The sequence below is a fragment of the Egretta garzetta genome, unplaced genomic scaffold (genome assembly GCF_000687185.1).
Source record: "Egretta garzetta isolate BGI_Z169 unplaced genomic scaffold, ASM68718v1 scaffold361, whole genome shotgun sequence".
NCBI lineage: Eukaryota > Metazoa > Chordata > Aves > Pelecaniformes > Ardeidae > Egretta > Egretta garzetta.
The window spans coordinates 977,329-994,275 of NW_009258688.1; the positions used below are offsets into that span (position 1 = coordinate 977,329).

At 36.6% G+C, this 16,947-nt stretch overlaps 1 protein-coding gene across 1 annotated transcript; it reads right to left on the minus strand.

Annotated features, from left to right (window-relative positions):
• Positions 1–1,476: 1,476 nt before the first annotated feature.
• Positions 1,477–16,923, minus strand: CPSF2 (cleavage and polyadenylation specific factor 2). Its single transcript, XM_009648973.2, has 14 exons — positions 16,418–16,923; positions 14,786–14,945; positions 14,593–14,698; positions 12,934–13,063; positions 12,511–12,626; positions 11,761–11,948; positions 11,047–11,337; positions 9,858–9,958; positions 9,320–9,520; positions 8,604–8,756; positions 7,796–8,021; positions 5,839–6,138; positions 4,742–4,876; positions 1,477–4,636 (listed from the first exon to the last, which is right to left on the minus strand). The coding sequence occupies exons 1-14, from the start codon at positions 16,627–16,629 to the stop codon at positions 4,544–4,546; spliced, it is 2,412 nt and encodes an 803-aa protein (XP_009647268.2). The 5' UTR covers positions 16,630–16,923; the 3' UTR covers positions 1,477–4,543.
• Between the last annotated feature and the right edge of the window lie 24 nt (positions 16,924–16,947).

The following is a 16,947-nucleotide window of genomic DNA, read 5'->3' on the forward strand; positions in this document are numbered from 1 at the left end:
TAAGGAGAATAAAATTTCAAGTGGACTGTACGCAGCAATTTATTTCTTCCATATCTTTGTATCTCCCATATTTATCAAACTTCCATATTCTCACTACACATAAGAAAACACGATTGTCAATTAACAGGTACTTAAAATACTACCTCTGTATTCCTCTCCTACCACTACAAGCGTTACTGAGCTGAAAAGAGTGATCAGTTCACTTACCACAGAACTGCAACCACTCTTCAGAATTTCTCTGCCAGAAACACTAAGACACTTATTAGGACAAGGAATTAAGAATTTTACTTATGTAATTAAAGTAATTTAGATCAATCCAAAACAATGTGCTCTTTCATCCCTTGGTTAATACTGGTCAAGCAGTGTGATGTACAGTAATGGTTCACAACATATACTGGCTTATCACGCAGGGAGGATGCAAAAGCTTGTGTTACTACAACGGAAACTTTCAACCTCACTGGAAGGAATAAAAGTACTCTTTTTTAAGATACTGCTCACGTCAACTTTGGTTAACTACCCTGTTCTGCACTTGCAGAAAATAAGCCATGCAATGGACTCCCATTTACAAAATAAATCTTATTGATGCAAATTTTGATCTTTGTGTCATATCTCCTTTCCAATCAGAAAGAGTCTCAAAGATAAGACTAAAGTATTTTTTAAATTAAATTTCAACATGCAATTTTGAAAATTCTTTTGATCCCATTTCATTATCCTCAATTACCACTGATTCCTTATATGGTTTTCAGATCAAGGCCTAAAATTCTGTTTATTGGATACATTTTTTTAATCAGATTTGACTGCGAGACCATCTTCCCAAGCACCACCTTTTTAAAATAATGAAAACATCTGTAGGAGCCATGAAACAGAATATTGTGCAATGTTCAGATCCTTACTGTAAGATTTCTTTTGCCAAAGTCTCAAAAATATTAGTGGTTTAAGTGTTTTCCCCAGTCAACACATTCCCCTGTCTTAACTGAAATATTAATACATGTTATGCCTTATCAAAGAAATCTTGATTCTGCACAAGGTAAGTGTTTTAGAGTACAACCATCTGTAACAATTATTTATATTGGGGGAGGGGTGTTGGTAGGGTGTCTCTTTGCTTGTTTATTCCAAATGAATAGTGTTTGACCACCATTAAAAGCTAGTACAGACACTGGAGAATTCCTATGTTTCCAAGCAAGTTTCACCAGCAAGTAGATCTCAAATGATCTCAAATGTTACTCTGACTGAATGCAGGGCATACTACCTTTCCTCTAACAGCGTATTTCGAGAAGTGGATCTGGTTAAGTCTAAATATTGTTCAGGGAAGGAAAGAAGAAAGATTTTTCAGCTTCACCTCACCTCCAGTACATCCTGTTAAAGTAAAATGATTAAAAATGAGACTGTCACCCACATAAAGGCATTTAACTTCAGGGTAAGACTATGTTTAGACAATGGGAACAGCTTAACAATTAATAATAAAAAAATAATTCTAGAATTAAAGAGTCCTGCTTCTACATTCCCTTAATCTTCTGCATATTCTACTACATAGGGCCAAAAAGAAGAGAATACAAAAGCTAGGATTTAGCCACAAATACTACAGGCTTTGGGAATGGGCGACAGCGAGTGTCTGCCCTTCCTGTGTCTCTATACCCCCTTGGCTCTTCTTAGCTGAGGAATCTGTATTATCCTTGGAAGGAAGTATTTTTAAACGGTCAGTAAGTACCAAAACTAGTTTTCACTTGAAGTTAATATTCTTGCTCTCAAGAGCAATAAAGCAAAGGGTAAGAAATGGTACTCCTTATCAAAATTTTACTGCTAATGAAGAAAATGCAGAAGTCAAAATACAACTTACAGTCCATGTCAGTGCTGTAATTTCGTGGAGGTAAGGGGAAATGAATCTTTCATTTCAGATACAAACAATAATCAGATTAGTAATGCTGATAATTACACAGAGAGATGCTCAATTATTGAATTACCGCTTAAAGCAAATCACAGTTAAGAACCAAAAAAACCCCAAACCCTATTGGAGAACTGATAGCAGACTAGGCAAAATTCATGGGAATTTGCTTCAGTTCCGCACTGGTTACAAGTGATGAATGCATAGCCAAGGAGTTATGCACACCTGCCCCGCAGTGCAGCTGCAGCCTGTGATATGTTTACTACAGATGTCCTGTATTCCCCTTCATCCCTCTTTACCACCAGAACTGTTCACAAAACCAGCTTTCCCCAGTCCCAGCACTCAGATGACTACTATTGCCTTGCGTATCAGCTTTCTAGGTCTGATTTCACGCTGGATAGACTGAAGAAGAACAGTTAGCTGATTTGCTCATACTTGAGCCTTTTCCTTAGTGACAGCACTACTTATGGGTTCTCCTCTTTACCAGAATACATGGGAATTTAGTGACTGATAGCAATAAACTTTTGTTAAACTTACCTGAATTTGAATCAATCACATAATCACAGAATAGCAAGGGTTGGAAGGGACCTCGGGAGATCATCCAGTCCAACCCTCCTGCTAAAGCGGGCTCACCTACAGCAGGTTGCACAGGACATCGTCCAGGGAGGTCTTGAGTAAAGAAGGAGACCCCACAACCCCCCTGGGCAGCCTGTTCCACTGCTCTGGAATGCTTAAAAAAAAAAAAAAAAAAAAAACAAACAAACAAAACTGATAGAAAGGCTTATGATCACATTGTTGTCTTTATCCCTTTCTAAAAACAACACTATTTTTAGTTTAATTTCCTAACTTTTTTTTTCCTTTATTAGTATATTCCATGCAGGCATGTGTGTTCTCTGCCCACTCTAAGCCCTAAGCCCAACATGATTACGTACAAAGTAACTCACTTTATAAAAGTTCATTAGTATCAGCAACAATAGTAATACAACAGTATTCACCAAGAAGCATCCAGTATCATATAGATTTACATATCACTGCTACAAAACAGCTACAAAACCAGAACACCTCTCTAAGTTCTGACTGTCAATATAATGGAAAATAAATATTTTTCTACACTGTTAAAAAAAAAAAAAGCATTGAGCCATTCAGTCATTCCTAGCCAAGATTTTCTTTGTGTAACAAAATACATTCTCACTCAGCCTTAAATTTTTTAAGATTTTTACATTTTTAGTATATAGTTCTAGCAGTTTGGGGTTTTTTTTAACATGGTCTTCAGTTTTAAGTTACTATTTTAAACAGAATAAATAGTCTGTAGATCAGATAGAAAACTATTTGTCAAGAATGAATTGTAAAGTAAATTATCTTTCCATTGATAGCCCACCGGGCTATTTTTTGCCATGTTTTCAAAAGGTTTTATTTAAACATACACACAGAGAGCACATATAACATTGCTGTTGTATGCAAAAAAAGCAAGCAACCCTCTGCTGCCAAAGCTGGTGTTTCAAACGTGGACGGGGGGAAAAAAGGATTAAAGAAACTCTCAAGAGGCCATTTGTTTGCATAAGTTAATTTCTGAGAGATTAAGGCGCCCAAAGCTGTGCTCATCTTCACCTAAAAAGTAAGGTCAGTTCCTAGCATCAGCAGCTACAGTAAGTCCCACTGTCAAATACAATGAAAAATGGCACAAAACATGCAACTAGAATGAAACGTGGCACAAAAGCATTAAATACATCACATGAATTCGGATTTCAAGATAAAGGATCTTCCTGAACTTGTCTCATGGCACTCTGGACTTTGAAAGTATTAAAATCAGAACTCAGAAAATATTTTATAGTTGGCATAATTTTGCAAAAGCTAGGAGTTACAAATTCTGTGAGTTTGTACAGAAGTTACTCTGAAGCACACAATTACTGGATTTTAAACTGCTTGACAATATTATCCAATCTTCTTAGAGTACCTTTCCAAAGTAATTTTTTGATGATACAGATTAATACTTTACATAGAATATGAAATGCTGTTCTGGAATAAATCAGTAAGATGGAGCAGATACAACATTAAGAGGCAGCCAGATTAAAACTGGGGGAAAGTTTAGGTAGTCTAGCTTTAAGTGGGCTATTAAAAATGTACTTTAATTAACCTCAATTTGGGGGGGGGGGGGAAGGGGGAGAAAAAAAAGACAGACTCAAGACTCTCCCCTAAGTTGAAGTTATTTAAAAAACAAACAAACAAACAAAACAACAAACCAAAACCAACCACACAAAACTCAAAACCAAAAGAAACCCCACAGTTCCCTATCTAATCTTATTTTAGAACAGAAGAATGACTTTTACGTATTTTGTACTCTTTGGCAGGGAATCTATAAAACCAAAACCATGTCCCGACAAATTGAACCTTTTCCAAGAAGGGTTCATTGTTGTAAACTCATCTATAATGTGTTATGTGAGAGATGGCAAGCCATAACAGTTTGAAAGTCATCAACATGGAATGTACCAACAGATTTATGAAGAACGAGAGTAACAGTTATATACACGTTCAGGGTAGTTAATTGTTCTGTATGAATTAGGTTTCCCCCGTATAAGTTAGAAAACTACAAAAACCTCAGAACTGGGAGAAATCCCCACTGTCTTTAAAAGTTCAAGTAAAAACATCTTTGCAGCACTTTCCTTAGACAATGGCGTATTGCTCGTATAAAAGGTCTCTTATCCTATAGAAGTCCTGACAGAGACAGCCTTCCAATCCAATGCGCCCTGTTTCAGTCTGAAACAAAAGACATGTTTCAATTTATTACCTTTATACTAATAAGAAACTTAATTTTCACTTAGAATATTATTTACCAAAGAGTTTAAGACACAGAACACCTACCCTGCGAACAGCCACCAAATTGTTGCACACAAGCACTCCTCCTACAAATTCAGCTTGTATACCTTCTCGCAAGAGGACTTGCTTGAAGTCAGACAGTCTTGGCTCATTCATAAACACAGACTGATGTCCAAGAACCTTTAAACAACACACACGATATTAATACTTCTGCTCCTTAATACCTTTCATTTTTCCAAAGATCTCCTCATCGCTGTGTTGGCAGCAGTGTGGCCTAGAGTACAGAGATAAATGAGAAGACTGGTTCTATTTCTGTTCACTTGCAGCATAACATTTGCCGGATCAGAAGGCCTCAGAAGTTATCCATCAAACAAAGGAAAAGTTTCCTTCTTTGCTCACATACTGAAGACAAATGGAAAGCTGTCATTGAAGATCCCTCTTTCAAGCCACGTCATGGCAGGGACAGAGCTGCAGTAAGCTGCGCTGCTGATCAGTACATACATCTATGACAGTCGTCATGAATCTGAACAGAGCTGTCTCCACATCTATCTAGCTCCTAGAACAGACTATATTTAGGATTGCGCAACAGTATCTTAAAAAGCAGTTCTAGGATTAGAAGGCATTGTAATCATTCAATGAAAAGATACAATAGTATCTACTCACATGCAAAGAACTTTAAGAGTAAAGATAAATTTACAGAAAAGATGTAATGAACTCTCAAATCACTACTATAGAAACAGACGTATGAATTTCAAAGATCTGTATCTCAAGTATACAAAGTATTTGCCACAGCATAACCAAAACATAATAAAGTCCAAGAGTGACTAAACAGCAACTCATTTCCAAATCTGGAAGTACTAACTACAAATATGAAACACGCTAATTAAAATCTTATTTTCACAAATAGATGGTACTATATGCTAGGCTCTGCTAGCGGATGCAAAAAAATCATCCTTGCTGAAAAGCACAACTGATCAAAGAACAGTACCAGGTTTAACAAAGAGAAAACCAAACATGAAAATCTAGTTTCAGTTGGGCTTTCATTTGAGTAAGATCATAATACCAACCTGTAAGCACTAGAAGAAGACAAACAAATACAAAGCTCTTAAAAACAGAAGTCCAGATCAGCATAATTTCTGTACCTCATGAAGTGGCAGAGGTTCCAAAGTAGGAATGATCTCACTCTCCTCACACATCTCCTTGTCATCGTCACCGAAGAGGCTTTTCATGGCCTTCTGTTGTGCAATGACACTGGAGTCTGAAGAAGGCATATCCACTTGCATCTCTAAGTCTTCATCTTCCCTCAGCTCCCCCTCTTCCAAAATAACTCCAGTATCCACTTTCGAAACCCGCATGTCCAAAACACCATCTATCCATGCAAGCTCAGCATCCTTGGCTTTACAGAACTGAAGGGAGCTGACAAGAGAATCTTTTAACCTGACCTGGGTTGCACAAAAATAAAAGTACTATTAGTTTGATGGAAAACACAGGGAGAGTTCTTATTTCAAGCTTTAAAAATTAGCAGTTTTCCTTTCACTGTCTCTCCACATAGGTTTGATTCATACTCTTCTAGGGAGGGAAAGGAGACAACTGGTATCACCAAGGCAAGATGTTCTATACTTTAGAATAGAATCATTGAATCATTTAGGTTGGAAAAGACCTTTAAGATCATCAAGTCCAACTGTTAACCTAACCCCAACTGTTAACCTAACCCTGTCATCCCACCACTAAACCATGTCCCTAAGCATCTCGTCTACCCATCTTTTAAATACCTCCAGGGTGGGGACTCAATCACTTCCCTGGGCAGTCCATTCCAATGCTTGACAACCCTTTCATTGAAAAAAATTTTCCTAATGTCTAACCTAAACCTGCCCTGGTGCAACTTGAGGCCATTTCAAAATACAGTTTGTATAACCCTCGTGTCACTACTCAACTTAAAAACCAGTGGATAATGATGCCCCACTTACATCTATTATTTTCTAATTCAATGTCTCCCATGTACTTCATCTGTTCAGAAAATTTCAAACAGAAAACCAAACTAAAGCTATGCAGAAGACTGAACTTCCCTTTATATAAGAAGAAAAAAAATGGCAATACAAAGCAATTATAATTCTATTCAGATAAGCATTTTGTGAAAAATTACAATCATATTGCTTCTCACACACTAGCAATCCTTATAGCTCAAAAACCAACCAAACAAAAAACCAAACCCCAAACCCCACAACAACCAATGAACAAAACACAGAAAACACCACTGTTTTAAGACTGTCAGAACTAGGTAATTTTGAATAACTGGAACTTTTCACTTCCTACAGGGTAACAGATTTTTCTCTGGAAAGAAGCAAAGATACCTCTTCCAACAATTCTACTGATGTTTTTCTATTAACTTTAAAAGGACAGAAGGAATAAAAGACTAATGCCTAAAGTGCATGTGAGAGACTTTCGACTGAACAACCTCAGAAGTTGAATCAGGACCATACACGACTTTCACAGACTCCCCACAAATTATCCAAGTTTTCCTAGTCAGAGCTTAACCATGAAAATTAAATGCAGTGTATTAACACAGTGCAACACATCAGAACCTCGCTTTCCAAGAACTGTCACGTTAACTTTTTGGGGAGGGTAAGGGCGTCTTACTTGTTTTTAACATTAATGTGCTCCTAACTTTACATGTTCATTCTTGGCTAATATTTAGGTACGAAGGATTTTTTTTCTCTTTGCTGTCTAAGGCTCCCCTTCAGATTCCAAAAAGAATCCTAAACTGTGAGTACTGTGGTGCTCTAAATATAGGCATTATAAATCTATTAAGAATTGAGTAAGGCAAACTGATGTTCCCGTGGCCATGAACCTTGCCTGTTGCACTACAGGTAAAAACACCCTGATCTCATGTTTAAGCTTTTAAACACTTCTTATGAATAATAAGCATAAGGAGAATGCTTACCTAGAAGACAGAAAAATGCTTATGTCTTAATCACACAAAATCAAATGTACACATCGTCTCTCCTCTCCCAAAGAACAGAGGGCCAAATTAGAGTCTGCCAAAACAGCTCTACTACAGTTCACAGCATTTACACATCTTAACAAATTCCAGTACTTTACCTGGTAAATGTGAGTTTCACTGGTTGCATCTACAGTTTCATGCAGTTTCGGCATGTAAACTTTAATATCTTTTCCACCAAAAGCTCTGCAACATTCTGCAAGGTCCTGACTGGCCTCAGGTGGTCCATGGACAATGATCAGCTGTCTTGGTTTCATTTGGTTAATAATTTTTTTAATTGAGTCCCCATCTGAGCGTCCTTCATAGTCAATGTATGTAACTCTGGCTCTAGTTTGAATTAAAAACCCAAGAATAACATTTTTAGTTTAAAAGATTAAACCTTTGAGTGCCCCAAAATATTTCATTTGAAAGTGGAAAATATTTTGAAATTACTCTAAATCAGCAAAAGCTGTCAGCACAAGGTATATTATGGATCAGTAAAACACAGAATTGTCAAATATCAGCATGTATGTGTACGTAACACTAGGAATTCCACAAATTCACTTACACAGTTATCTGAAACATGAGATAAGCATATTTGAGTACGTTCTTCTTTTAACAAAATATATATACATTTGAGTATCTATGCTAACATACAATAGTATCATTTGTCCTTCCTCTTCCACTTCTCTCCATCAGACACGGAACAAACTGCAAATTTCCTAAGAGTGCGGAACCATAAGACTCTGCACCGTGCTCCCAGAAAGACTTGTAAAAAACTAACTTAGCTGGGAAAAAAAAAAAAACCAAAAAAACCACAAAAGCAAGCTCTTTCCCACTTTCTTAATTCCAAGCTAGCCTTTTATCCAATTTGCACCGCACCCATGCCACCATTCTGGCAGAACTGACAAGAACAACAAAGCCACTCACTTAATTTCCATGGATTCTGTTGCAGAAATACACTTGGTAGGAACATCTGATAGATCCTGGTCCATAGGCTCTTCTCCATTTGTCAAACCAGACTCTAATTTGCTTTTTTCTTCTTCTGTTGCTTGAAGTTCTGGAACTAGAAAGTCTTCAGGTCTAAAGAATGAAAGGCATTTTGCTTTTAATAGTCTTAAAGTAAAACCAAATCACTACATAATATAAAAAACAAACAATGCTGGGATGTTTTATAATTATTATTGCCAACAATTTTATTACACTTGTCTTCAATATTTCCATATTTGAACAGAGTTCATTTGGAAAGTATCACCTTCCTATCTTAAAAGAGAACTTTGGTATCTTGGTAAATACTAGCAAATTGAGGTTTTCTAACAAGTATTCTTTAAACAAATAGGACAGGTATTGCTAGGATTCTAGGATGAACAATGTTCTTTCCCCTCATAAATTTATCAAAATTATGTGTAATTTAAAGCAGAAAAAAAAGTCGGGTTAAGAAAAATTAAATCGTCTATCTTGTAAGATAAAAGCTTCCTGGGAGACTTAGCACAAACTGTTCAAAAGTTACTGCAGTTGGAAGAGTATGTAACAGTGTTGCAAAAGAGACAAAATAATGACTTTTATATCTATTATTTCTATTTTTTAATTATTTCATAGCTACAACGTTAGTAGCTACTAGGTTAGTATTCATTACCACCACATACTTGATAATCTCGCCATATTCATCCCATTTAATTCTTTCTTCAGGGGCCGGAAACATTGGGTAAGATTTCTTTGCCTGTTTGAAGAAGCTTCCTTTCCGGCTACCTTCACCTTTCATCATCAAATCATGTTTGGTCTTATGCACAGTTGGCTGATCAATATCCTCTTCAGCATCACTCTCATCACTGGAATCGATATCTGCCCTGAAATGACATTCCAAAAAACTAGCACTCTTTTTTCCTTCAGGTTTAATACTACATAAACACACTGACTGGAAAATAACAGTTGACATAACACCAACCAAGGACAAGGGCAGTTTATGTATCTAAGAAAGAGCTCGCAGTCAAACGGCAGATGAACCAGGTCTACCATAACAACAGATTAAAGACAACCATTCCCAATTCCTCAGTGCCCTGAGACAAGTCTATCAGAACCATGATTTTAATGTATCCCTGTAAATGGTTGAAGCAGCAGAATGATCAGCCAGAAATCTCAACTCTGGCCATAACATCAGAATGCAAGAACAGCCAATATACTTACTCTTTAGATTGTTCTAACTTCTTAGCTGCTTCTTTCTTCAATTTCTCCTTTTCTAGGTATTCTTCAAGTTCTTTTCCTTCCAACTTGACACGTTTTCTCAGCTGCAGACAGAATTAAAATTAGTGTTATCATGAGCAGCTGACATGATTTTAATACTTTTCCTACACGCTGCAGACATTAATATTTATATTTAAGTACCAAGGGCAAGTACAACTTGTATGATATTATGCAAATGTGTGGCACCTTGGCATGGCATCATGACGTTATCAATCAGTAGAGTCTATTTTAACAGAAAAGCATTTCTAAAAGTTAAGAATCTTTTGTAAAGCTAATTGATTCTGATAAACATCTTCAGGAAATATCTCCCCAACAAGTGAATGCAAATACTCTGAGATGAGCAGTGTTTTTCTAATTTTTGTGCCACTAACATCAAACCAGCAGAACCTAGTAAAGTCATACTACCAGGCAAAACAACTGTAAATTTTGTTTCTTGTTTTCTGAAAATCAAGAGTATGGGTCACTTAAACTATTACTAGAATTCAGTATTATTAAAATACTGTAATTCAATGCTTTCAAGCCAATATAAATCTAAAATAAAGCTGCATCATCAGGATTGAAATTATCATTGTGATCACAGGCGACTCCCATAAATTAACAACACTTACCAGAAAGAAGTAGGCACTGGTATATAAACGATTGAAAATAATTTGAAAGCATGAATAACAGTTAATTGTGTTCTAATTCCTAGCTTTTGCTTATCTTTCTAATTCTGGTGTGATGTATTATACTGATTTGACTTGATTCTCCCCTCATCCAACACCAGAGTATTTTCCAGCAAGAATAATCCATTGTATATTGTGATCTGTACATCAACTGCAAGCAGAATTTTTTCTGTTATAACAAAAACACAAAGGAAAGTGTTGTTTAAAAGCAACTTCATGCTCATCTCTATGGAATATTTTGCCACACCACCAAAAAGCATTTTTCAGTTCCTAATATGAGACCTATTTTTATGTAAGTTTATCCATAATTGGTTAAACATGCAACATACTGATTTCAGATTTCCCTCCGCCACTAGAAGTGTTTTCAGTAGATCAAAAAGGAAACTGAGTTCAGTTTTGCTCATATTCCCCCAGGTGACCCACAATAAAAAAAAAACCAAACTTTGAGACAGACACACAACTCTTACCTCTATATCTATAACTTTTTCAGAAGGATTATCAATCAGGAATCGTGCTAATGTTCCAGGTGTAGTGCGGTAAGTTAAAATTATAGAGTTTTTGGAATCCTGACACCACTGAATGAAAAGATCTCTAGAAAACCCACACTCTAAGTCAGGTTGACTGGCAAGAACAACTTTTGGACTAGGCACTCGAGCCAGATCAGACAGACTATGACATAAGGAGAGATGGCGGAACTGAAAAGGATTGTTTCTCTTGTCTTCAAAGCACCTCATCAACTTGTCACTCATCCATTCAACCTAAAAAAGACATTAAGAAAAAGTGATCTGTAAGAATACAAGTTCTACAATAACGTACAAACCTGATATGAAATACAGGACACAATATGCATGCGACTACATCAATGTTTCTCAGTAAGCGTAGAAATAACGCTGAGCGTAATCAACACAGAAACAAGTACTTTAAGTCCTCTTTTTTAACAGCTATAAACTATGCTAACAAGTCTTGTGATAAAGACAGAAATGAGTATCAAGAAACATGCCCATAGCTATGACTGGGCTCTGTGTTACTTGATCAACAGATCTGAGACACAAGCATGCACTACAGAATAACGGCAACACCTAGTATTTAGCCATTTTTTACTGTTAAAAAGAGAAATAAAATGCTTTTGCATACATTTTCCATTACGCTCTTCATAATTGCATTTAAAAATCAAAACAAACCTGTGATTTGGAGAACTCCACTACATTGTAGCTGACATTATTCAAAAGAGCTAGAGAGTAGACTCCTAATCCTGCATCTTTCGTTCTCCAGATCTGATCGAGAAGTTGAGCAAGTTCCAGAACTCTGCCTGCTGTATCCACGGCTATTAACACGTTTCCATCACCTCGTAATGTCTCCAGAACATTAGCTAAGAAGAATTAAAAACAAAAAAACCCTACTATTTATACTTTGAACCAAAATTAGAATGTTTGTGGCTTGTGGTTTTTTTTTTTATTATATCACTCTAACAATCGTGATCAGAAGTAAAACTGAACACAGAATAAATTAAACTTCAAAAGATATTCAAAACCACATTTCCACCAAAATTAAAGGGATCTGGAGTTTTCTTGGTAGCTCTAAAGATCTCATTGCCTGGATGCTACTTTTTCTTTCTTTTTGTCTTTTTATTTAAAAAAAACCAGTAAACCAGAGTTTAAAAAAGAATGTGCTGAGGAAGGTAATTTAAAAATCCCTTAATAAAAGATTAATTGTTACTGGGTAAAATACACTGTTTTCAAATAAGGCTCATTGTTTTCAGGAAAATGTTTAACCCACAGGAACAGTAGCACCAGAAAAGAGTAATTCAAAACTTGTTAAATTCTAATAAAGGTTCTTTAGTTTGGATGCTGATTAATTTCTCATAGAAAAACAATTTACAGTGGCTAATAAATCACATTACTGCTATTTTCAAGCCCAAACAGAATACATACTCAGTAGCTGTTCATCCCTTTGCTTCCTCCTGGGTTGTACGTAAGTAGCATTAAATGAATCTGTAATAAGCAATGAAGGCCTGCTCAACATTTCCAAGGAACATCCATTCAGATGGCTGTGGAAAAAAAAGGCAAAATCTCACTTTTTGTGTTTCTATTTTACGAGAAAATATAAGACAGCTAGCTTCCAGATGTTCACACGTACATAAACTCAGTAGCTGAATGTTTTCTGCATAAAACTGAGTGGAATGAAGAAACACAGAGCTAATGCTTGTTTCAAATTGATTAATCCAAATGCAAGAGAAATTAGTGATTGTCTTAGAGCTGGGAAGACACTGCTACTTCCATACCTGTTTATCACACACTAAATGATACACACCTAGCAGAAAGTCTGAGAAACATCTATTGCTATTTTGAACTTACATCTCCCTCTTGTGGTTGAAATCAACTGCGTAAACAATTTCTTCCTCTCCATCCTTGACAATCTTCCAAATTGTGCCTCCTATCATGTGGCCAGCTGGCAATGGTGTGATTGACAAACCATGTCCTTTGCCTACAAAAGTTTTCAATATTTTAGGTACTTTACATGCATTAAAATCCATTAGCTGAATAAGAGAAAATAATTTTAAACAACTGAAACCAGAATTATTACTTGGGGAAGAAAGTCAAATGAAGTATAAAAAAATCAGTAACATATATGTCCTTCCCATCTAACCAGTAACTTCGAAATTTTTTGCAATCCACTTCTATTTTGCCTCCAGAAAAAGAAACTAAAGTGAAGATCGCTTCTTCCCTCTACCTCCCACCGGTACTTGGAGGCACTGCAGAGCTGCTGTAACTATATAGACCTAAACAACAGTAAATGATATAACAAACATATCACATGAAAGCAAGTACACTGGTGAAGGGCAGACCCCTCCCTGGGGCAACACAAAATGTTTACTCTATCATTCACTGTCTAAGTACTTACAGAAACACATACAAATTACACAAACTGCATGTTTGTCATTCTGGAAAACTTCCAAGTCAAACAACAACAGGAAAGGTGTTCATGTGCTGCAGTCAGGGATGATGGATCTTTTCAGCACCTGATGCTTTTTTTTTTTTTTAAATGCACTTTGCTCCTCATCATTGATGCTAGCCTCTATCTTTATCAGAGTAAAACTAGACCACCGGTGACCATTGCTGACTGACTTTGCTGCATTCCACCAACTTGAACAAAAATGCACAGCTTTAATAAAACATACACTATCTCCTTAGATGCATCCATTGAGTCTTTTTGAATCACTTCCATTAAATATGAAAAAGATGGGTGTTCTAAAAAAGTTATTCACTAAAATTACTTTTACGATGTAAAAGTTGGCAGCACAAACATAGCCTTGCTACAAATATCTTGAAAAAGGGACAGCAGCCTTTCAAGGATGGCTTCCCATTTCTATTTTCGAAATGACAGGGCAAGTATTTTGGAAAGCAGTTCAGGAACTGGGAGATACTGCATCTTGGAGACAAGCTGCTGGTGGTCAGCTTGTATATGTCTTTGTTCAGGAACAGGGTTTCCATTTCATTCTGATCTCCAGATTCAACAAGAGTGAAAAGCTGCTGATTCTCTGGATGCCACAGTTCCTAGCAATAAGCTACCCTGAGTATCAAAGTCAGTGAAGACCTCCTCACTAAATCATCCAACATGCTGAAATTTAATCTCTGCAACCTATTCATTGTCCAGAAAGCTTTCCTTTGTGTTACTGGTTACTGCAGAGTTCTGAGGTATCTACCTCTAGGCATGGGTAAATGCTTTTGAGACATGAGCAAACTCCAAGAAAAGTTACAAAAACACAAAAGAGAAACAGATTTCTAAATAAGCTCTGGCATGACCTCCTCATTAAGCGGAAATTCTACCCATTTCCACCTACAATTACCAAGGCAAAAATTCAGCTGATATAGACTGGCACAGGGCTACTGAATTCAGCCCTGCAAAAGGCACATTTCAAAACTTACTCCCTTTAAACGAAAGTTACTTTAACTCTTAGTGACTCTGTTGCCTTTCACTAAAAGTCATTTATTGAAACTTTGGTGACAACTTACCTTTCAAGTTCACAATCTGAGAAAACTTCAGCTGTTGTATCTTATCAAAGGCTGCATCTACATCATCCAACGTAAAAAGCGTGAAATCTTCAGTATTATGGCGGGACTAAAACAAATAAGTACAGAGCATTCAAGACCTGAGCACTCTACCATATCAAAGATGTTGTGTATGAAAGCATCAAGTTAAATATACCTGGTAGAGATCATACATAAACATCTGTCCCATTTTATATACAGGAATAGTTGCATAAATGGCACAATTCAACCCCATTTTTCCAACTGCATATGGAAGGGCGCCGAGGTGTAGAGGGTCAGGATGAGAAAGAAGAACTGCATCAACCTGGTGTACATGTCTACAAAAAGAGGGACAACAGAAGTTAGTGAAAAGAGTTCTGTATGGTGTTATATACTCCCTGTTAGGGCTATACATACACAGTCTGGATGCTAAACAAGAAAACTTAAATCCTTCCAGGTTTATTGCAAAGTTTTTAAAATCATAAGTTACAGGTATTTCCAAATGTTTAAGTACTTAAAAATGCAAGTGACTTCTGAAAAGATAATTTCAAGGTTGAAGACATAAGTTTCACATCAAATTCTTGATTAGAAAGACCTTAATATATACTTGGGACACCAGAAAGTACATTAACTGAGGGGCCAAAAACATTATCAGTGCAGACATGCTACAAGTTTTTTAGACAGCTAAAAACCTAAAGCACACTACAACTTTTCTTCTGATGAGAAAGAGCAAGTAACAGGACTAAAGATGTAACGATCCTTAAACCGATAAGGATCAAATCCAAATACATTTCTTCAAAAACAGAAACGGTCCAATATAAAGAGGCACATAAATTTCTAGGGTTTTATTAATTTCAAAAACGGAAGATTTTTTTCTTGTGAAGTGTTGCATAAAATAAGAACTCAGACAAAAAACTTACTACCTATCATAATTGAAAAACTTGAGGGCATAAAACATATGCAACAAGTGAAAATACAAGTTGGGCTGAAAGCTTTTTGTTCCCTCACAGAGCAACTGGGGCACACACATTGTTCTTGATGGCTGTTATTAAAAGGGGATTTTACCTAATTGGTTTTCAGCCAAGACACTTGAAAAATTTTATAAATTATCCTTAATACATAATAATCCTCAGTTAAAAAGACTTCAAACACTACAAGTGTGTCAACGCTAGGAAAGTGAATCTATAAAAAGAGCATCACAAAGCTTAGTTTCTTTCAAGAATTTCCATATTTCAGTCCTAACCTTGTAATCAATGCTTGCATCAGCAAAGCTCCTTGCTGTAAACCTGGATAAGTTCAGTATTAAAGTGTAGACAGGTTTATTTCTTTGCAGGGCTGGGATAAGTAGCAGAAGCTGTTTTCCTGACTGATGGCCTACTCAACTTGAAACAACAGGCGAGAGTTGAACCACTTTGTATTCAGCTTACATACGCTAAGGATTCTTTCACTTAAGACTTAGTTAACCATTCTAACCTAGTTTAGAGCCAAGGTCAGTCTCCCATAAACTCTGCTCTGTGTCATGTTTATGAAAAAACCAAAACATCCAAGCCAAAACAAACACAGAATAGTTTGAGAATTACAGTTAACAGATGTAACTCATTAGACTCACAAGAAAAAAACCCAAGTTTTTACTGGAAATGTTTCAGCAGCATAATTACCTTCATATAAAACTTACTTCAAACAAAAAAAAAGAAAGAACAATTTGGGATTTAACATCACCATACACATACTGTTGCATGGATTTTGAAAACTTTCAGAAAAGGACAAGATTAAAAACCAAAACCACAACTGTATGAACTGAACTACTTACTTCCTCAGAGAATCAATAATATCCATAGAAAAGTTTTCATCCCAGCCACAGTCCAAAAGAAAACGAAACTCATCTACTTGCAACAGATAGCAAAGGGCAGATTCCTCCTGCACCCCTGAAAGCGTAGTCAACTTGATAATCGATGTCATTTTCCTCTCCAAGTGTTGAATCGCCAAAAGAACTAATCTGAATGGGGGAAGAAAACGTTTCATTGACTAATCCAAAGGAAAAGTCTATTTACGTAGATCTAATTTCATACGTTTCCGAGAATATGCAGGGTAGCAGTTGTGAATACTGTTCAATACAGCCAGTGGATATCAATTAAGCCTCAGAGACTTTTGATCGCTGTAGATCTTTTGCTATCAGAAAGAAGGGGCTTTTTTACAATAAAAAGGACTACTAGGACCAGTGCAGTTAAGGACAGACCCCTCGGGGGGCACCCGGAAGTGCTGTATCCAGGGCCGTGGCCCCTCAAGCTCAGCGACCGAGTGTGGCCCAGCACGGGGCGGGCCGGGAGCTCCGCACGGCGG